The sequence below is a fragment of the Oreochromis aureus genome, linkage group 14 (assembly GCF_013358895.1).
Source record: "Oreochromis aureus strain Israel breed Guangdong linkage group 14, ZZ_aureus, whole genome shotgun sequence".
NCBI classification, from domain to species: Eukaryota; Metazoa; Chordata; class Actinopteri; order Cichliformes; family Cichlidae; genus Oreochromis; species Oreochromis aureus.
This window is the reverse complement of record NC_052955.1, coordinates 1,905,349-1,927,074: the sequence shown is the minus strand read 5'-3', so window position 1 is coordinate 1,927,074 and position 21,726 is coordinate 1,905,349. Positions and strand designations below refer to the sequence as shown.

At 41.9% G+C, this 21,726-nt stretch overlaps 1 protein-coding gene across 1 annotated transcript in view; it reads right to left on the bottom strand.

Moving 5' to 3' along the window:
• Positions 1-4,065: 4,065 nt before the first annotated feature.
• Positions 4,066-21,726, bottom strand: part of col4a4 (collagen, type IV, alpha 4) — a 46,110-nt gene continuing 28,449 nt past the window's right edge. Inside the window, exons 29-47 of the mRNA XM_039622233.1 lie at positions 20,054-20,203; positions 19,535-19,696; positions 19,214-19,381; positions 18,896-19,039; positions 18,543-18,650; positions 17,692-17,870; positions 15,485-15,548; positions 15,332-15,406; positions 15,107-15,214; positions 14,912-15,019; positions 12,695-12,766; positions 10,837-10,965; positions 10,620-10,727; positions 10,169-10,324; positions 7,964-8,209; positions 7,637-7,753; positions 7,106-7,291; positions 5,837-6,120; positions 4,066-5,609 (exon numbers count right to left, since the gene is read on the bottom strand). Coding sequence (XP_039478167.1) covers positions 5,376-5,609; positions 5,837-6,120; positions 7,106-7,291; positions 7,637-7,753; positions 7,964-8,209; positions 10,169-10,324; positions 10,620-10,727; positions 10,837-10,965; positions 12,695-12,766; positions 14,912-15,019; positions 15,107-15,214; positions 15,332-15,406; positions 15,485-15,548; positions 17,692-17,870; positions 18,543-18,650; positions 18,896-19,039; positions 19,214-19,381; positions 19,535-19,696; positions 20,054-20,203 — 2,798 coding nt within the window. The 3' untranslated portion in view covers positions 4,066-5,375. The remainder of the gene's footprint in view (positions 5,610-5,836; positions 6,121-7,105; positions 7,292-7,636; positions 7,754-7,963; positions 8,210-10,168; positions 10,325-10,619; positions 10,728-10,836; positions 10,966-12,694; positions 12,767-14,911; positions 15,020-15,106; positions 15,215-15,331; positions 15,407-15,484; positions 15,549-17,691; positions 17,871-18,542; positions 18,651-18,895; positions 19,040-19,213; positions 19,382-19,534; positions 19,697-20,053; positions 20,204-21,726) is intronic.

Here is a 21,726-nt window from a genome sequence, read left to right as displayed (position 1 = left end):
ATATGGCTTAACAAAGCAATAAAATCCTGAAATGGGAAAAGTCATCAGGCCACAGTGACACGGGTCTTCCAGGTAATCTTTTAGCGAACAATGAAATCACAGGAAGGTTCCTGGTCCACCAACATATCCGTATTTGCAGCTGAGTGTGATTTAACCAAGCGACTGCCAGCAACCTTCTGCAACCACTTGCCAACTGGTTGTGGAATATACATTTTTCCCCACCAACTGAAGGTTGCCAAGGGTCACTAACTGGTGTCTAAGCCTGTGTGACTCAGGCCTAAGCCCTTTTACTTATTGTGCTTACATAAACTTTGTAAACGTTCCAGTTTGAACTTTTATTATTTTTTCTGCAGCTGAATATCACTGAAATGTTCTTAAATGCCCAAATGTTCATTTAACAGGACACACTTGTATGTTCCTGCGTTTGATGATGGAGCTTTCCTTGTTACTTTTTAATGCACTTTTTCAGTCATTACACACACACACACACACATATACACTCACACACACACACATATATATATATACATATATATATATATATATATATATATATATATATATATATATATATATATTTAGTGTTTGCTGTTTGAATGATAGTGCTGAGCTCTGTCTATCACATTCACACACTTTGTAGCTTTCAGTTTGTGTTGTGTGTAGAACTTGTTCATATTTTTCTTATACTACATTTTTGGGTTTGTTGGAAAATCAGCTGCTCTGCTGCCAGTCGACCTGTCCTTGTTTCTGATTGGTGCACATACTGAGCTGATAACCACTTTCGTCTAACCTCTTAGCTTGAATGAAGCTAAAGCTCGAGCTAAAGACAATAAGGAAAAGAGATCTTGGGTATGCTGACCTGGCTCCGTAGTCCAGGCTGCCAGTCCTGGTTTAGTCTGGCAGTGTGACACATCTTTAGTGTTTAAATGAGCCACAAGCTGAAAACTCAAACACACGATTAACAAACATGGAGATGATGGAGGAGCTCCAAAAAACACGTTTCAAGGTTTATTCTCAGATATATTCACAGCTTCTCACACTATTCTTCCTCTACTTATTTACAAAATACTGACTGACCAATGACATGCAGTCACTCCCTCGCAGCTGACCAATCAGAATGAATACAAGCTCAGTCACAATGTCTCTCAGCAGACCGACGAAAAGTATTTCCAGGCAGTCCTGACCGGGCTATGGAAGGGGCTGGAGGCAGGGCTAAAGTTAATGTGGGTGCTTGTCATTGGTCTCTGATGAGGAGAGAATGTCATCCCGGCCAGTCAGCTGTTACAGGATGTACCTTCAGCCCTGATGCAACAGCAACTCAACATATTAACTCTGTAACTGAGATCCTGATGATTTATTTTGTTTTTGCAATAATATAATTATAATAAATAGGCCTCAGTCTTAAACCCAAACACTGATAATACGAATCACTGATCAGGAAACTCTGACGTGAAGAAAAGCAAACTTTAGCTACGACACACACCACCATTTGTTTTTAACTTAGGCTGATACATGTGTAAACCACACAGCCTGTTTCACACTGAAGGTACCTGCAGCAAACAGGGGTGAGTCTAAGGGGGGGCGCGGGGTGTACTAGACCATATTAACTTCAAGGCTTTGCAACATTTTTCATGTTTACAGTGAAATCACATAAAAAATTATATTAATTAAATTGCATTAATATTAAAAATATACAAATAACAGCTTTTTCACAAGCCAATAAAAATGTGTGGGCAGGGCTGGACTGCTGTCCTGGCCCACCTGGCACTTTCCTGGTGGACCAACCTGATTAAAACCTATAAATGTAGATTATGATTATAGACCACAGCGATCACAGCGGGCCACCTGGATCAAAAATGCCAGGGCCAATTTTTTGGCCAGTCCAGCCCGTGGTTTGGACCAGTAAAACTGAGCCACTGAGTCGAGGGGTTGGACAGGAAGTCAAAGAAGTGGGGTTTATATCTTTTTTTATGAACATATAGATGTTAATAATCTACATATGTGTGATGATGTTTGTGCAAAGTTTAGTTGGCCCCCCATTAAGGAGGAGGTAGGGTACATACAGACATATATATATATCATTACAGTAAGATTAAGCAGATGACTGCTCAGTGCTGAAACTAACAGGAATTAATTCAACAACAATAAATATTAATTGTAAAATGAATATAAAACTAAAAACTAATTATTAGGACTATTAAAATTCTGTTTACCAACATATAATTCCTTTTAACACATAATCTAATTTCTCATAAATGCACAGAACCTACTCAAATTGTTTCCAACCATCTATACATTTCCTCAGGTTCTAGTCTAGCTCTGTTTGGTTCCATGTGAAACAGGATGCTCTAAAGTCTGCTCTATAAAAGTGAAACATTTAAATTATTGTAGCTTTAAAATGTCTGTTAAGGTTCTCAGTCATCCAGCTCATCGTAGTCTAAGGAGCTTGGAAAGAAAAGCTTCTTCAGTTCTAAAGACTAGTTCTTTAGAACTGAAGAAGCTTCTCGGATGAGAGGTGAAACGTCTTCAAGCAACTCAAAGAAGTCCAGACGCTTTTCTTTCCAAGCTCCTTAGACTGTAGCTTTAAAACTACAAATATGTGAAGGTATTCTTTGTGATCAGTAAACGTCTCAGCAATCTTTCTACAGCAAACAAAAAAACAAAATATAAATCCATCAAATTCAGTTCAGTTCAGTTTTATTTATATAGACATGGGATGACAGATCTATACAGGATATTTCTAATTTTAGAGATGTTGCGCAAATGGAAGAAAGCAGTCTTACATATTTGTTTAATATGTGCGTTGAAGGACATGTCTTGGTCAAAAAATGACTCAAGGTTCCTCACAGTGTTACTGGAGGCCAAGGTAATGCCATCCAGAGTAAGAATCTGCTTAGATACCATATTTCTAAGATTTTCAGGGCCGAGTACAATAACCTCAGTTTGATCTGAATTAAGAAGCAGAAAGTTAGCGGCCATCCAGGTCTTTATGTCTTTAAGACATTCCTGCAGTTTAACTAATTGGTGTGTGTTACCTGGCTTCATGGATAGATAGAGCTGCGTGTCATCTGCATAGCAGTGAAAATTTATGCTATGTCTTCTAATGATGCTGCCTAAGGGAAGCATGTATAATGTAAACAGAATTGGTCCTAGCACTGAACCCTGTGGAACACCATAATTGACCTTAGTGGGTGAAGAGGACTCTCCATTTACATGTACAAATTGGAGTCTATTAGATAGATATGATACAAACCACTGCAGCGCAGTACCTGTAATACCTACAGCATGTTCTAATCGCTCTAATAGGATATTATGGTCAACAGTATCGAACGCTGCACTGAGGTCTAGCAGGACAAGCACAGAGATGAGTCCACTGTCAGAGGCCATAAGAAGATCATTTGTAACCTTCACTAAAGCTGTTTCTGTGCTGTGATGAGCTCTGAAACCTGACTGAAACTCTTCAAATAAGCCATTCCTCTGCAGATGATCAGTTAGCTGTTTGACAACTACTCTTTCAAGGATGTTTGATATGAAAGGAAGGTTGGCGATTGGCCTATAATTAGCTAAGACAGCTGGGTCTAGAGATGCTTTTTAAGTAACGGTTTAAAGCTGTCACCCTAAAAGGCCTATGGCAGCAAACCTAGGGTTGTTCTTACTTTCTTCAAGCAGCGATGGATAGTAAGATATTCTAGCCCTACTGAGGGCTTTCTTAAAAAGCAGCAAACTATTTCTCCAGGCTAAACAATGACCTTCTAAATCAGAGTTATCTGCTTTAAGGTGTGCATCTGAGAGTTATACCAGGGAGTCAAGCACTATGAATGAGATAATCATCTCTGTAGGAGCAGAGTTTCTTTAAATGCTCTCTGTTGTGTTGAAGATAAGAGCAGAGGAATCACTTCCTCAATCTTAGTTACAGCTGATCACAGCCTGCACACAAAACCTGCTCACAACAGAGCCGACAGCTCTACAGCCCCCTGCTGAATCCCACCTTAACCCCCGATTACGTTCATTTCTCTGGCAAACTCGCTGAGATAGAGTGTAAGCAACAGCAAATGGAGCTAGCTTTTTCATTCACTCCGTTTTCCCTGATTATGTTTCTATGTATTTGTGTGTGTATTAGTATTATAATCATGTTACTGTGGCAGGTGAAGCTTCATTTAGCGCTGCACAAAATCAGGCAGAGCTGCAGTCTGACTTTTACAAACACTTGGAATAGAAATGTGGCTCATTCTGATTCGCTGTCATTTCCCAGTCTGTAGTTCACAGGAAATTTTCTGTTTTTTGTTTTTCATTATATTTATGGCAAACACTTAAAATGTCTCAAAAAGATTTATTACAGAAAGACTAGATTGTTTCGGTTAATTGATTACTTCCATCCCTGAGTAATGCTGAACTGTAACAACCACAGAAAAGACAATAAAAAAGAAAATATGAAAAGTTTTAGAGGCTCTTAGACTGTTAGCTATGTACATTAAATATTAATATCAGTCACTTATATTTATAACATTTCAAGCAGCTAAAACAGCTCATTTACAGTACGTGTGAGATAAAAAAAGATTGTCTTTCATACAAAGCTACTCTCGTGGGGCCCAAGAACACACACGGAGCTGCAGATAGAGCCACCTCTGAATTAATTAAAGGAAACTAAATCACATGTGATATCATATAAAAACTGGATAATGTGCTGCGTACCCTACCCTGTTACACATCGGAATAAAAACACATCATTCCAAGCACAAACCTTGGAAAGTGACCTGCTGTAAAACAAAGCTATGTTTTGAGTGCTGCAGATTGGATGTTAAATATATTATGAGACTATTTCATCCGTCCATCTGCACGGAGAAGGACTCACTAACCTCACGAGCTGACATAAGTAGCCTGAATGTCCGTCGCTGCTATTTTTACAAAGAAATATGAATATTTACAGTTTCTAAATTCGAGTGACAGATGAAAGAGGAAGCACAGGAAGGGCATCCCAACCAAAATGTGCGGCGCTTTCCTGTGAAGTCATCTTTTTAAAGTATTTTTTGGAATAGCTAGGCGGATTTATTTAGGTTAAAGTTTCATTAATAACCCGCCTACTGATGAATGCAATGAAGCGAGTGCTGAGCTGATGCGAATGCTTGTGCTGTTGCAGATCAGGACTGATTGATTATCAGCCAAGCAGCTGACTGACTGTAAGACGACGGTCTCTCCTCACAGAGACAAACACACTAGTCCTGCCGGTTCGATGGAGCCGAAGCACATCCTCACTCGCTCCCTCCTGCCTCGTAAAGCTGAAGGGAGTGATGCGTCCACTCGATTTCCTTGAGAAAGATGAGGAGATGAAGCATCTCTTCTCTGTCTCATACAGGTGGAGGTGGCAGCCCTCCCTCTCACAGCCTCATGCAGACTTTGCACTTTGCAATGCTCCTCCTCTGCTCTTGGTCATTGGTCAGCATCGCCGGGTCGGTCAGGGTGGTCAGCCAGAAACTGTACATGTTGGCGAAGAAGTGGCAGGTTCCACGAGGCCCCTGACACTCCACGAATGGCTGGGCCTTGTATGCTTTCAGACAGCTACCTGATGATGTCAGAGGCTGGCCGCCACCTTCATCACCTGCACCGGTATGCTATTGGACACACGGGAAACTTCATCATCACCTGGACAGAGCTTAGTCTAGTCTAAAGAGTTTAGTCTAAATTTCAGTGAAGTTTAAGAGTTTAACTCTGGTTTACATAAGTAAAGTTCAGTTTAATGTAGCTTAGACTTAGGTTTTAGTCTACACAGTAGCACCAGTAACACCAGTAACAGCAGTAGCAACGTAGTTTAATAATCTGGCACCACTGCAGTACTCACCATGACGAAGGAGTATCCGTCCCACAGTTCTGTCCAGTTTTCGGGACACTCCACAGACTGACTGGACTGGCTGTGTACTGCGATGGGTAGGGATGGGGCTTCACACACCACACAGCGGCTGATGTACTTTTTGATGTTGACTCCACTCACGTGTTCACGTGGGACAGGCTCCATCGTCGTTAGCCAATAGGATTTATCATTACGACTGGCGTAAGAGCAAGTATGCTTGTTACATGGAGCAAAGGGCAAGGTGGAAAAGACACGCATGCACGACCCCGGCTGACCTGGAAATACATGCAATACATTTCAATTATTCCCAAACGCATCCAGCAGAGAAACAAATAGTGAGCATCCAGCTATCAGGTAATCAAGAGGAGATTCTGGCTGATCGCTGAACCTCAGATTCTGGAGAACTGATATAGATCAGAGGGGTTCTTTGAGCCATCCCACATTGGTGTCGTGGACTTGGCTTTCACAAAGAGATTATGAAGAATAGGAACCTCAGAGAACCTCAGAGAAAGGAAACCCAGGGCAGATCCAGTATACCTCTGAGACCACAGACATCTTTGGGAGATGGTGGTTGTTCTGAACAAGGAGACCTCTGACTGTTGTCGACATTTGACCTTCACAAAACTTTTAGCCATTTGTTGGCAGGTATATCTGTCTATCACAGCGTAGATAAGTGGAATTACCGTAATTCTTAGCTAACGATATCTATAACATGAGTTAGCATGGGATTTGTTTAGCATATGGTTAAAGTGTGCTCTAACCTGGTGGATGATATAGATGTTAGGCAGGTAAAGCTATAGCTTTGTAATTCTATATATTCCATTAGACCTCGAAACACATGATCTTCCAGAACTAGCTAAAGAACAAAACTTAGAGGAGAAAGCTCTTGACTATCTTTCTGCCTGACGTCTGACAGGAGATGTTGATGTCCCAACATGTGAGAACAAAACATCCACTTAAACTCTATTTTTGGAAGTTGTTTCACACTTATTTTTAAATCTTAATAAACCAATGTGATCTTAGGAACAAATTAATTTCAAACTAATGCAACATATTTGGTTCAAATGGCCTCGATAAAGTTAAGCTGGTGTTCATTCCTTCATCCTTGTCTAATGAGATGTTTGAGGGTTTGTGACCTGGTGGAGGAGAAACTGTTTACTGGGCCAAAGGTGAGTCACAAGAAAGTAACTTCTAGGTAAGTCCTGCACTGAGCCGTTTTGGAATAAGAGTTTGTTTGGGGATTTATAAATATGTACTTACCCAAGTCCTGAGTGTGTGCCCGCTCCTGGCCTTCCAGATACAGCAGACTGAATCCTTCCCACAGGGTGTTCATGTTGCCTGGACACCTGGGAGTGTTTGCACTTTGACTGTGCACCACCAACAAGCCCAAGTTCAATTCTTTGGTTGGTCCGTGAGAACCCTTTTCACCTTCTGGACCACGGTTACCTACAACCCAAAGACCATAACAGTAAGTGATGTTACAAACTCCCACATTTTGGCTTTTGCTTAGTTGAGGCAATCTAGAAGCTACAATAGCTCTGTGGTGCTGTTGCTTGTTAAAAGGCAGTCAAACCAGATTTTAGCCTTGTTGGTTATATAACAGTCCCAGTTCAGGTAGGTTCTCAGTCATCCAGGTGATGGCAGTTTAAGGAGCTTGGAAAGAAAGCAACTGGCCTTCTTTAACACAGCCCAGGTTCCTGAAACCTTGCGGTTCCTGGTTCTAGACCAGCAAAGGTTCCTTAAACTGCTTCAGTGGAGATATGGTAAAAGTCAGACAGGGAGAGGTCTCACCTTTCTGTCCCACTACTCCACTCTCTCCTGGCAGGCCTGGCTCTCCTTTGTCTCCTTTTAGACCAGGGGGTCCATCACAGCCTTTACATCCCTGAGGTCCATAATCTCCTTTATCACCTGAAACAGATCATCAAGCATCACAACAGTCAGCTACACTGACATTAGATCTGATGTTAGGGTAATTTGACATCAGAAGGTTTTATTTTGAAACCTTTCATCCACCCTTCACCTCCAGGAAGCTACTCTTTAAAATTATTACTTTTTGGGATGACTACGGAATCTGATACGATTATGCGAGTTCTGGCTTCTCCTACTGCCCTTTCTCACCTTTAGGACCACATGGGCCTTGTTCTCCATTCAGGCCAGGATGTCCAAATTGACCAGTTGAGCCAGTTTCTCCAGGAGGACCCTTTGGAGGTGATATGAGTGCAGGATCTAAGGTGTCACCCTTTTCCCCTTTTGGTCCATGAACTCCAGGAGGTCCAGGAAGTCCTGGAGATCCACAGTGACCAGGAACACCCTTACAACCTCGAGGGCCAGGTATTCCCAACAAACCAGTATCGCCTCTCATACCTAAACACAAATTCACAGAGTCGTCTTATCTAAGTGAGCATGACATCAAAAATACACAACAGCTCTGTAGTACCCAGTGTGTTTCCATCCAAAAGTTTCCATCTGTTGACATTCACAGTTTTTTCAGCCCTCAGAATTACCATAAAGATCCTTTATCTTCATGTGGGGAGCACAAAATTTGAGCTATGCATTAATCTCTGTGTAATGATACCTCTTTACTCAGAGCTACACGTGGATGTTTAAGCCACTGTTTTCTGTTTGGTCTTAATAATAATAATAATAAGAATGGATTGGATTTATGTAGCGCTTTACAATGCCATTATTCATTCACGCTCACATTCATACACGGGTGGAGGCAAGCTACGGTTGTAGCCACAGCTGCCCTGGGGCAGACTGACAGAAGCGAGGCTGCCATATCGCGCCATCGGCCCCTCTGGCCAACACCAGTAGGCGGTAGGGTAAAGTGTCTTGCCCAACGACAGGGGGGCCAGGACTCGAACCGGCAACCTTCCGGTTACAGGTGCGCTTCCCAACCCCCTGAGCCACAGTCTTTCAAGTTATTTCGTAATATGATGGTGTGTTTTGGATTTCAGTTTAAACTTGTACCTTGACCGTGGGCCATGATTTTTTAGGAATGTCATCACTTCTGGTAAGAAATCGATTTTAAAATTATTTTGTTTTATTTTAGGTATTTAGTTATTTATTTTAGTTTAAAGGAACATTACCTTAAAATTATGTTTGTCTCAAACACAGGAACACATTAACTATTCTAAATAACAACAGTTGTGTTGTAAAGTTGATTAAAATAACGGTAAAATTATAACTGCCCTCTTTGTCATGGTACTGGGTCCTTTGGCCCAGCTTTTGAGGTTATGGTTTCTTTGAGTTATAATGTGTTAGTTGTCTATTATTTAGTATCAAGTTTATCTTTGTATTTGCTGCTATGTTTAGTTAGATTTGATTCCATGTTGACTGGTCGAGGTGTCTCGTCTCCCCTTCCTGTTTACGTTTCCCTCCCTGTGGTTGGTTCCATGTCTCCCGTGTCTGTCATGTGTATGCTTGCATGTTTCTCCAGCCCGTCATGTCTCACTCAATCTGTCTAGCTCGTGTTGTCACAGTCTACATCTCATTATGTTTCCTGTTTTATTTTGACAGTCCTGTGTTCCATGTTCAGTGTGTTTAGTTTTGCTTCCCCTGTGGCGTCCTGTTCCTTTGTGTCAGCTGTGTTTCCCATGCGTTTCCACTTCCCTTGTTACCCATCTGTGTATTTAAGTCCTCTGTCTCCCTCTGTTCACTGTCGAGTCGTCTGTTTCACGTTCATGGTTCGTGTCATCAGGATTTTCAGGTTTCATGTTTTAGTTTCTCCCAGTTTAGGTTTGGTTAGTTCTCGTTCTGTTGAGGCAGTTTCATTGACCACAATGAAGGCCCTCTTTTTGTTAGATTCAGTTTTGCCTCCTGTGCGTTCTGCTTTTGGGTTCACATCCCACTGGCTCCCCGGCCGTAACATTCTTGGCCACACACAATGAAGTTAGAAAGCTACATTTAGAGTTTTTCTTGGTTCTTTGTTCTAGTTTTTAAGTGTTTTTAAGTTTGAATGAAGTCTGAATGTATCATTTCAGCAGAAATGCACCACTCAGAATTTTGTTGTTGAAGGACTCTGAGAAAAGATGACTTACGGCTCCACACCAAAGAGTAGAAATGCTATAATCTCCACAAACAGTTATCAGGTGTCCCTTTGTAATCCAACCATCATCGGTCATCTAATGAAGATCACTTTTAGTTGTTTTTTTTCAAACAGTAATGGGGTTGATCAAGATTTTCACTTAATAGTATACCAGCTAATGTATTCCCACACTGCACATGTTCTTGTAACCCACAACTGAGATCTGTCAGGTTGCGAAGTGAATTGTGACCAGCAGAATAAGTGTCAGTGTCATTTTGAGTTGTATGGACTCTAACCTTTTTGTCCTGGGTATCCGGTGCAACCTTGTGTTCCTATATGTCCTGGGCATCCTCTTGGTCCCTTTGGCCCTTGGCATCCCACGTTACCATTGTCCCCAATATCCCCACGAATTGGGGGGTTTTGACCAGGATCCCCTATCTCACCAAGATTCCCTGAAACATCAGTCCCGTGTCAGAGGTCATCCAGCATGATCTGTCACTTAAATTTAAATAAAACTGAATCTTAACCAGGGCCAAGAAGCATTTTAGCCACTGAATGAGTATAATTTCACAAACTAGATGTTACCTTTCAAATCCCTTACATGCATTTAGGCTGTATAATTCTTCTGTTACAAAATGCCAAAAACATGAAAATTGCTGGATAATCATGAACCTTACTATGACCTATTAAGAAATGTTTAGGTTATGGTGACCTGGCTGATTTAAAAAAGTTAGTCTCAAGTCTGACCTGGCTCTCCATCTGGGCCTGGACAGCCAGGATCTCCACAGGGCCCTTTGATAGGAGTTTTGCAGTCTGGTCCAGGTTTACCTGGAGGTCCACATTTACCTGGAGGCCCTACAATAGCACAGAGAGGCGTATAACTGACCGAGAATAAAGGATAAGGTCGGATTTTTAGATTTACATATTCAGCAATTCAGCAGGAGATCATCATATTGGTACGGACCTTTGGGTCCGAAGGGGCCTTTGTATCCTGGTGGTCCAGGTTGAGATGTACCGCAAAGACCCTGATGTCCTGGAGGGCCTTTATCTCCTGGTGGACCCAAGGAACCTTTGACACCAGGAAAGCCCCGACCTGACAATACAGACCAAATGAAAATGTGTTATAGAATTTATAGAAGGTCATTTTAAAATCTATGAGGAGAATTAATGTCTCATAATCATTATAAGTTAACAATAACAAGACAACAGAATATAGCTGTACCTTTCTGAACTAAACCCACTCAGAATTTTGAACCCCAACTCTGCCACAATAAGTTTATTTTATTACACAACTTTATAGATTTAATCTAATAATATACCAGACGACATTACAACAACGCACACATGCAGAACTTTTCTTAGTGTTCTTAGAAATGTGAAGCCAGAGGCTCCAGTGGCCACAATTGATCGTATTCCAGGGGCCAGAGCAGGAAACACTGAAGGAAACTTGAAACTGCTGGCTAAGAATAAACATAGATTTGGTAAAATTATAATTCACATTGACAGCAGCGACACCCGGTTACGCCAATCGGAGGTCACTAAAATCAATATTGAATCGGTGTGTAACTTTGCAAAAACAATGTGGGACTCTGTAGTTTTCTCTGGTCCCCTCCCCAATCAGACCAGGAGTGACATGTTTAGCCGCATGTTCTCCTTAAATTGCTGGCTGTCTGAGTGGTGTCCCAGAAACGATGTGGGCTTCATAGATAATTGGCAAACCTTCTGGAGGAAACCTGGTCTTGTTAGGAGAGACGGCATCCATCCCACTTTGGATGGAGCAGCTCTCATTTCTAGAAATATGGACCAATTTATTAAACCCCCCAAAATATGACTATCCAGAGTTGGGACCAGGAAGCAGAGTTGCAGTCTTACACGCCTCTCTGCAGCTTCTCTCCTCCTGCTACCCCCCCAAAAACCCATCTCCATTGAGACTGTGTCAGCTCCCAAAAAGACAAAAAACAAACCAAAAACCAGCAACAAACAACTTAAACATAAAAAATCACAAAGAAAGAACAACACAGTATCCACATCTGAACCAAAGAGTAAAACAGTGAAATGTGGATTATTAAATATTAGGTCTCTCTCTTCTAAATCCTTATCAGAAAACTATTTAATAATTGATCAAGATATTGATTTATTATAGCTACTAGAGACCTGGTTACTACGGGAGGAAAAGGTTACTTTAAATGAGAATAATGATAAATGGCCTGTATTTGTAAAGTGCTTTACTAGTCCTGCCTAGGGACCCCAAAGCGCTTTACACATCCAGTCATCCACCCATTCACACACAGGTGGAGGCAAGCTACAGTTGTAGCCACAGGTGCCCTGGGGCAGGCTGACAGAAGTGAGGCTGCCATATTGCGCCATCGGCCCTTCTGGCCATCACCAGTAGGCAACGGGTGAAGTGCCTTGCCCAAGGACAAAACGACCGAGACTGTCCGAGCCGGGGCTCGAACCGGCAACCTTCCGATTACAAGGCGAACGCCCAACTCTTGAGCCACGATCACCCTTGATAAAAAAAAAAAAAGTTCTTGTATGAATGGGTGAAGTTGTATTAAAGAACTATATAAGAAACAGTCCATTTACCATGCACCTTTACTGAGACTTGGTATAGAACATGAGAAAAGTACACATTAGTCTCACTTCCTACCTGATGTCATTGGACTGAACTGAACAGTGGCTCGAGTGATACTGATTGTTTTGTGCCCGGCTGCAGTATTGTGCAAAAATCTCATGACAAGGAGCCAGATTTTCTTGAAATTTTCAAATGGTGTGTGTGTGTGCGTGTGTGTGTGCGTGTCTGTGCATGTGTGTGTGTGTACCTCTGGTCCCAATGGCCCCCTTCTCTCCTTTCAGTCCGTCCAGTCCATGAAGTCCCAGCGGTCCAGGAGAGCCTGGCACAACAAAACCAACCCATCTCACACACTGTTTCTGCAGATCTGAGGGACCCACAATGTCTATGTATTTCTTTCTCTTTTTTTGTTATAGTGAGTACAATTTGTGCAAAACTCTCTAAATTGCTGAATCTAAATTCATCACTCTTGCATTTTTTAAAAATACCTGTAGCACATTTATAAATAAAAACATTCTTTCTTTTCTGTTATAAAAAGCCCGCCCTAACAAGCCATCCAGTCATGTTTCCTACAGAGCCTCATAAAACTACACTGATACTTGTTTTTTCTGCTGCAGAGAAACAGCTCGTTGGAGTTTCTATAGTGAAGAGCTGAAGGCGGCTGGAGTTTGGTGACCTCATGCTCTACATACCTGAGGTTTTAAATGTTCTGTATTCTGACTTTAAAATTTCTACTAGGATGGGTTGGGTCAAAAGTTTGAGAACACACCAATTTTTCAGTTTTGTATTGAAAATTATGCAGTTTGATGTCTCATTGCACTCTGAATTGGAGATTATGTATCGGAATTTCAGGAGCAGGGCCACGCCTCCAAACACGCTCCTTCCGGTTGTCATCTATATAGGTTCCCCCAGTTCTGCAAGCCGATCATTCTCATTTATGTGCCCCGCCCTCCCTCCCTCCCTCCTTGTTCTCCATTCTTCAGGTTCTTCACTCCTATTTGGTACACGGGGATCTGCCAGGCCTGGGAGCCATCGCCAGTCCCCTTCGAGGCCTTCCCCAAACCGCAGCTCAATTCATGTCAAAGCCATTCACCTTTACCTACTAAAACACTGTCAAACCTAAAATGAGGACGTGGGCCCAGCTAGTGAAATGAAACCATAGCACAAATAAGCAATTGGAATTTTAAAAAATCATGAAATCAATTTATAGACCAAATGTATTCTCAAAGTAGCCCCCTTTGGCAGATATTACAGCTGAACACACCCGTGCTATTCTTTCTACAACAGACATCAAATATTGTCCCATATCTGTGGCTTGCAGGTTGCTTTGCTTTCAGTCTTCTGTCCAGTTCATCCCAAACCAGTTCGATAAAACAGCCCCAGACCATCACACTTCCTCTTCCATGTTGGACAGTTGATGCCACACACTGTGGAACCTTTCACCTACTCGACGGCGTACAAAGATCCTGCGAGATGAACCATCAGTCCATAATACCTTCTTCCAGTCTTCAGTAGTCCAGTGGTGGTGTTTCGTGGCCCAGACAAGCCTCTTTGTCTTATTCTGACGTCTGGCTTTCTTGCTGCAACTCGTCCTGCCAAACCTGCAGCTCGCAGTCTTCTCTTCACAGTTGAAACTGAAACTTTCTTACTACGACCACTATTAAGCTGCTTGAAGCTGTTGTCCTGTGAGCCGCCGATCACACAAGCTATTAACTCTCAGAAAGTTGTCCTCTGGTTCAGTCATGTCTTTGGGTCTGCAGACCTCTTCCTGTCACAGTTTGTTTCTGAGCCTTTGGATGCTGAAGGAAACTGTACTCACTGACACCGTGACTTTCTTTGCAGTTTCTCTGTAGGACAGACCTACATTTATAATTGTGATGATGGTCTGTCTCTCTTCCATTGTTAATTTCCTTTTTCTCACCGTTTTTGTAGCATCAAACTACTTTCTGCAGGACAGTACTGTTCAACTGATGCTGACGAGTGTATGGTACCACAGTGTGTTCCAACACTGCTTTTATGCAGACAGAGGGGGCTGTACCTGTAGTTAGCTTTGGGTAACCTTAGCTTTTTTAACCTCTGGCAGTTCACCATCTTTACCTTTGTACCATTTCAAGCTATTCACTGGACTTGATCGACTTGACTTGTAATAAATAACTGGAAACGGGTTGTTCTAAAACTTTTAACTGGTAGTGTGTATATATATTTATATATATATTTATTTACCTATCTGACATAGCCAAATGGAAATCTTACAGAACAAGTTTAATGCTAAAGCTGAAGAAAGACTTGATTTAAAGCTGAAACTTGATCTGAACAGTCTCTAGCTTCCACGTGACTAATATCTAACTCTAAAGCGCTGAGTCAGCAACCTGATGGATGTTAAAAAAACTAAAGGCTCCAGATTAACCGTCCTTTAACCCTCGTTACTTGAAATTGTAAAGTAACCGACTTTAAAGTAGGTTCTAACCTTTAAGTCCTCGGCAGCCTTCGTGTCCTGGAGGACCATCACCCCCACATTTACCTTGAATACCTGGAGTACCTGGTTGACCCCTGGGACCTGGGGGCCCAATCACACCTGACAGAGAAAACATTTTTAATAAGGTCGGGTAATGGATAACCAATGAGTTATACAGTCTTTACCACTGAAAATACATCTATGTACCTCTATGACCGATGCTTCCACAGTGTCCCTTCTCTCCTCTGCATCCTTTCTCTCCTGGAGCCCCAGTAAAACCCAACCCTCCCAGATCTCCAGGAGATCCAGGAGGTCCTGAGAGGAAGAGAAATAGGAATTAACACCTAATTCATTCTCCTGTTTTTTCTTTACTCTGGTTACTTTTAACTCAAACATCAAACTTCACGCTGCACAGCCAGAACAGATCATCACCTAGGTGCCCCTTGTCTCCACGAGGCCCCCTTTCTCCATTTGGACCAGGGCAACCAATAGACTCCCCTTTATTACCTGAAACACAAACACACTCTTCACTACAGCCTGCACAACAAAGGAACACATGAAAAACATTATCCTGACTGGGTGTACCTTTGGGACCTTTACATCCTGGGGGACCGGGCTCACCAGGTTTCCCTGTGCATCCTTTGTCACCCTGCAATCGCAAAATTAACAGATCAATATTTCCTACTACTCTTTCTAAACATTTTTCGAGCAAATCAAAGTCTTAAAAAAACTGAAAATCTTACTGTGCACCACTTCAAGGACCACTTCAAGGTAAAGAGTGCTCTTTTTGCTAATTTCCCAAGTATTTATTGTAAACTAAATGGCCTTTTCAGTCATTTGCTACCCCAAACAATAGAGTTTAGCTATAAAGTTATTTGCTGGAATGTTAACTGTAATGTAGGCACTGTACTGGACCACTGGAGGAGAACCCAGGCCTGAGGTAAAGCTTTTGATTTACCAGATTTATCTTCACCTGTGATCGCGAGCAGCTCAGAAACATAAATAAAACTGGATAATTTAAGTTTCCTCCTGGCTGGGCTACACAAGTTTGAATGCCTTGAATATCCTGAGATGCAGCTGAAAGCATCCAATCATTCTGATTTTTTCCTAGAGAAGAAAAAGTCAGTTGCTATAGCTGACTTTTTATCCATGTTATTATTGTCTTAAGGGGACCCTGGTTGGCCCAAATGGCAGCATGGCTTGAACCCTAAATCATCAGTGTATACGAGAAACATCTGGATATCTGGTTCTTTAATAAAAAGGTGAAGGTACAAACTAGAGATGGCACGATACCACTTTTTTATGTCCGATACCGATATCATAAATTTGGATATCTGCTGATACCGATATGAATCCGATATTGTGTGTTTTTAATCAATAAAACTGTTTTTTAATATCTTGCTGCATTTTGTATAAGTTCATACTCAAGTTTAAATAAACAACAACACTAAAGCTATTCTGTTATACCTGTATGTAAAAACTACACTGCACCCAAAATATTTCATAGTTCAGCAACACTGATCAATCTAATAAACTTAAACCTGCTCCATCCTCCCTATTCTGGTATTTTAAAGAGTACTTAGCAGAAATATTAAGCAACCTAACTAATAGGGTTGCAAACCCCCAAAAAAAAAATAGGGGAACCACCCCCACCCTCCACCTCATGATGCTTAATTGACGTAATCAACTTTAATTTGATGCAGTGTGAAAAAATGCACAGAAATAAATTATTTTCAAAAATAATTAAATAGATTCAACATCTTTCTTCAACAGAATTGCAGACTGCACAGATGGTATCTTCCCAAAGGAAAAAGTACTATAGCTTACTAGGGTATATTAGACTTAACAGTTACTATATACAGTAATGGACTTCTATACATTTTACATCAGATTAAAACTTTGGGTGTAAGATTCAGATAATTATTTATTAAAAGCTAGACATTTTAAATGAGAATAAGAAAGAAAAGTATGTCTTTGTGCCCCTTTTCCCTGTTCATGCCCTATCGGCCCCCTGGCTACACTTTGCTAGATCCGCCCCTGCACAGTTACCAGCCGTCAGCTACGTGAAAAGGATCCTGGTGTAGAAAGTAATATTAAATACATTCTAACAACAGCTTATCAAGCTTAAAGGTGCTGCTGTTGTTCAGCCGCTGGTTTCCTCTTTCTGGTGCAAAGTGGGCCAAAAACAAAGAAGAGAGACGGACTCGCCACAGAAAAGCCGATCAGCTGATCATTGATCAGTTTCATGATTGAAGTAGCAACAGGAGAGGGAGAGAGAGAGGCAGTCGCTCCATATATCGGTTGTTAAGCTTAACGCGGGGCGCTTTACAAACATTCAGAGATGAACTTACACACTTGCTTTACTTCTCTCTGGGATAACTTCCTCGGAGATGAAATGCCGGTTTGGTAGCGAGGCTACAAATACACACAGCCGCTCAATCACATGATGCACACTGCATCAGAGTTACGCCGTGTCACAAGTTTTGTGAGGTGCTTTTGTGATATTTAATGGATCGGATTACATTTTTTATTTCTCGCTGATATCCGATCCAGTAATTTACGTCAGTATCGGACCGATACCGATACGTAATATCGGATCGGTCCGACAAACAGCCTAAGGATGTTAACCATGACTCCCGAGGTGCAAGTACAAAGCAAGTCTGATGATCGACTACAAAATGCTTTCACATGCACCACAAATGGCAATCGAGATAAAGGGTATCTTCAGAATCTGCAAATTTCTTCGTGAAACTTAATTTGGGTCAGTCGAGTGACGTCTTTTGCTGCCTTACTGGATCTCCAACGTTTCCGGGAAAGCCACAGTATCCTTCAAACCCCTTCAGTCCTGGGGGTCCCACAGGGCCTCGTTTGCCACAGGGTCCAGGGGGCCCGGGGGGTCCTACAATGCCCGGGGGTCCATCGCACCCTGGATGCCCTGGCTTGCCTGCTGCTCCCTGCATACCTTTGCTTCCTGTAGTGAAAAAAAATGTTGAAAATCAGAAAGTTCAGTGAGGACAAAATCAGTCTGTCGCACAGAACCTCCAATGCATCGTGGGAAATGAAGATTCCACGATCTTTATTGAGATAAGTAAAGAATTAAGTTAACACCTTGAATGTTCACTGAAGGCTCCAGCAGTGAGTCAGTCCCATTGACTTCTATGTTAAAATATTCAACTTTACAGCAGACGTTAACATGTTTAACGCCGATGCCCAACGTGTTTTGGTTTCTGTCCATAATTTCCTCCTTCATAACAACTGCACGGAGGGAGAATGCTTTCATAACTTATTGTTTAAATTGTATTAAGGCTCAAAGGGGCGTGGCCTTTTATGACTGACAGGTGGATGGTGACACAGAGAACTGTAGCTGCTAGCTGTCTGCTAGACCTTAACTAACTGGAGTTCCTTATTAACCAGACCTCTGGACTGAGTTTGTGCTGATGGAGCCTTTTGGGTGATTAATTGTACTAACAGACCATCCAAGAAGTCTGAGCTTCAGTTTTGGTGAGTGGTATCCATGTCTAACTCTAAGCAAGTCTTTAGGGTGATCAGAGTAGAGCCAAAGAAAGACTTTCCACTTTCTGATCAATTAGTGCTTCCAGCGTGGTAACGATACTGCCTCTTGGCAACAAAGTATCATTCTGACCTCGAGGTCCAGTAAATCCAACAGTGGAGGGATGTCCTGGGTTTCCTCTCTTTCCTTTAATGAGGATGTAGTTGGTTGGTCCTGGAGGGCCTGTTGGACCTTGAAAGCCTGCAGGGGACACGTGGGAAATGTTTTAAAAAGGTAAGCTCAAATTAGCTGGATCTTCAACATCCATGTTTCCTCATAAATTACAGGAAGTCTCACTTAATGCATGTTTACAGTAATAGCAGTAATCTTTAGGAACACAGTAGCAGTACTGTGGTAGAATTGTGGCAATTGGTTGTAATGTTACTGTAAAGATTTGTGGTAATGGTACTGTAGTATCATTGTAGTATCACTCTGTATCACTCTACCTTTCTGTCCTTTTGGCCCTTCGATTCCTTGACCACCATCTCGTCCATTGAACCCTCTCTCTCCAGTCCTGCCCAGATCTCCGGGGACCCCCGGCTTTCCAGGGTTCCCAGGCACTCCCTCCCAGCCCCAGGGTCCAGTCAGACCTTAAAGATGTCAAAATTTATATCATGATCATGTTTTATTCAATAAGATCAAATGAGCAGGATCTTTATGTTTTTTTTCAAACCTCTGATGAACTAGTATGTATATAAAACCAGTGTCTTAATCAGTCTGTGGTTAGGATATATTTAATTAATGCTGTGGCTGGAACAACTCACCTTTTGGACCACCAGTGCCCTGAAGTCCTGAGCTTCCATTGAGTCCTGGGAGGCCCTGACCACCAGGCTTTCCACGGACACCTGGAAGTCCTGATGCACCCACAGAGCCTTTGGGGCCAATTCCTTCAGAACCAACGTTGCCGATCTCCCCTTTATCCCCAGAAATACCTGAAAGGGATGACACCATAGTCAGAACTTACAGGAACTACAGTCATAAAAAAATATTTTTCAAAGATAAAAAGCAAAATAACCAAAGAAACTGAAGTGAAGTAAAACCTAATAACATTAAAAGCTACCAGTGAATAAAGTGAGCTTGTTTACCTTGGGCTCCAGTAGATCCTCGAAAGCCCGACTGGCCCATTGTACCAGGTTTTCCTGGATCACATCGGTTCGATGTGGGTCCTGGGCAGCCAGTTATACCTGGGGCTCCATCATCTCCTTTCTGACCCTTTGCTCCACGACATCCATGGAGACCACTGATGCCTGTACAAATGCAAGAAATGATTCAAGCATCCTTTCTTCAACTCAGCATCATCCACCAGTTTTAATTTGTGTTTTGCAAACAGCTGAAGAGTTTATACAAATGGCTGGATGCTAACTGAACCCGAACCAAAATGGACTGGTGAGCTAAAATGGTGTTATTTAATAGTGTTATCAAGATTGGTGCTTTTATTCTAAACATGGTATGGATATGTTTAAACACAGTAAAACCACAGGACAGTTTATCTGTCTCTATCTTGTACACAGAAAATGGTGACGCAAAAAATAAAATGCAAAGTAAATGGACCTCCCAGAGCACGATGTCGTGGATCAGTACAATTAGCCTGAAATGTCAATCACCTGGTAGACCATGTTGGCCAGGGTTGCCAGGCACTCCTTTGGGTCCTTGAGGGCCCCGTGTCCCTGGAAAGCCAATAGAGCCTGGGAGCCCAACAGCAGAGTCTCCTGTTGGTCCCCTGAGACCTGCAGAGCCTCGAAGTCCCGGAGATCCTGGTGCACATAAAGTTAAACATGTTGGAAACACAGCTCATAGTGGTTTGGGTTTATTGGAAGTCCAAACCTTCTGTCATCACAGAAGCATTTCCCCAACTGGTGACACCAACATGTACCAATATTCAGTACTGAAAAGGTTTACCCCCTAAACATCCACCTGGAATTGAGTAATGGGCTTTTTTCAACTAAAGGGAGTGGTATAACTCTTTGAAAGTCTTTATGTCAGAAGAAATCCTACTCGAGGTACTCTAGATGCTTCAGGGGAACAGTGATAACATACCGGGCAGGGAAACTAATTTCAACAGACAAAATTGCTATATTATGGTAACAGAGTAAGGAATTGTAGATTAGGATGCTTATCACAGTAATGACTTAGACCTTACTGGGTGCAACTTAAACCGAGCACTATTTTTAAAAGTTAGAAACTAGATAGAAACACGGTGCCAGTAGGGCTGGGTGTCATCACTGATTTTTACAACTGATTCAATTCTGATTCACAAGTTCTCGATTCAATTCAGTTTTGACTCAAACATAAATATTATTATTATAAAGATTTATCAGTACTTATATCCATATTTTATATCTGTATATAAACCAAAGCTGACACTGTGAGACTCCATCAAAGGTGTGAGCGTCACAGCAGGTGTCTTTGTGTCAAAGTAACTGAGGATAAAACAGAAAAACATGAAGCAGAGTTTCCTGTCCTGGCTTTTTATAGCAGAAAACCTTAAAATGTTCTGCAGTCGATCAAAAACTGAAGCAAACCATGAATCAACATGCTGCTGAGAATGTGACCTGATGCTGCTGAGTGAAGCAGAGCAAAGTTACAGAGGTTTGATGGTAAACTGGTCTCTGAGTGCACTGAGAGAGAGAGCTGTGCAGGAAGTAAAGCAGCCAAAGTCAGAGGGAGTTAATGAGCATGTTTATCAAACGTGAAGCGTAGTTTGATCTTCTTTTGCTGCTGGTTCAGTCAGTTTTGGTCAGAGTGACGAAACCTGCAGCTTCAGAATCTGTGAGCGGTCGACTTTCAGCCCCGACGGCGTGTCTGTGGACGATCCACGCTCTGTGGTTACTGTTTTTACCTGCTCTTTAATCGTTTGAGCTGTTTGCCGAAATAGTTTTGTGAGCTTGAACCTGAGATTCTATCAAAATACATTTATATTTAAAAATCATTCATGATTTAATGAATTGATATTTATTCACCTTATTCACACTAAAATCGAGAATTTGAATGGGGAAATCGATTTTTTAAACCCACCCTTACCAGTAAGCCTCTAATTTTTGGCCATTGAAGCTGTTTAAATCATTCTGCCAAGTCGTCGTTGCTGCACAGCAGTGAAAACAGAAAGGCTGAAAGAGTTCCTTCTGGTCCGGGCAGATTTCTGAAGGAATTTCAGACATCTCGGTGAATTCATTTGCTTCCCAGAGTTTTCGAAACTAACCTTGTAGAAGGTACGTAGAATTTCATCCTAGAGTTAATTGGGAATTAACTCTAGGATGGAATTTGCCATGTGGTTCCC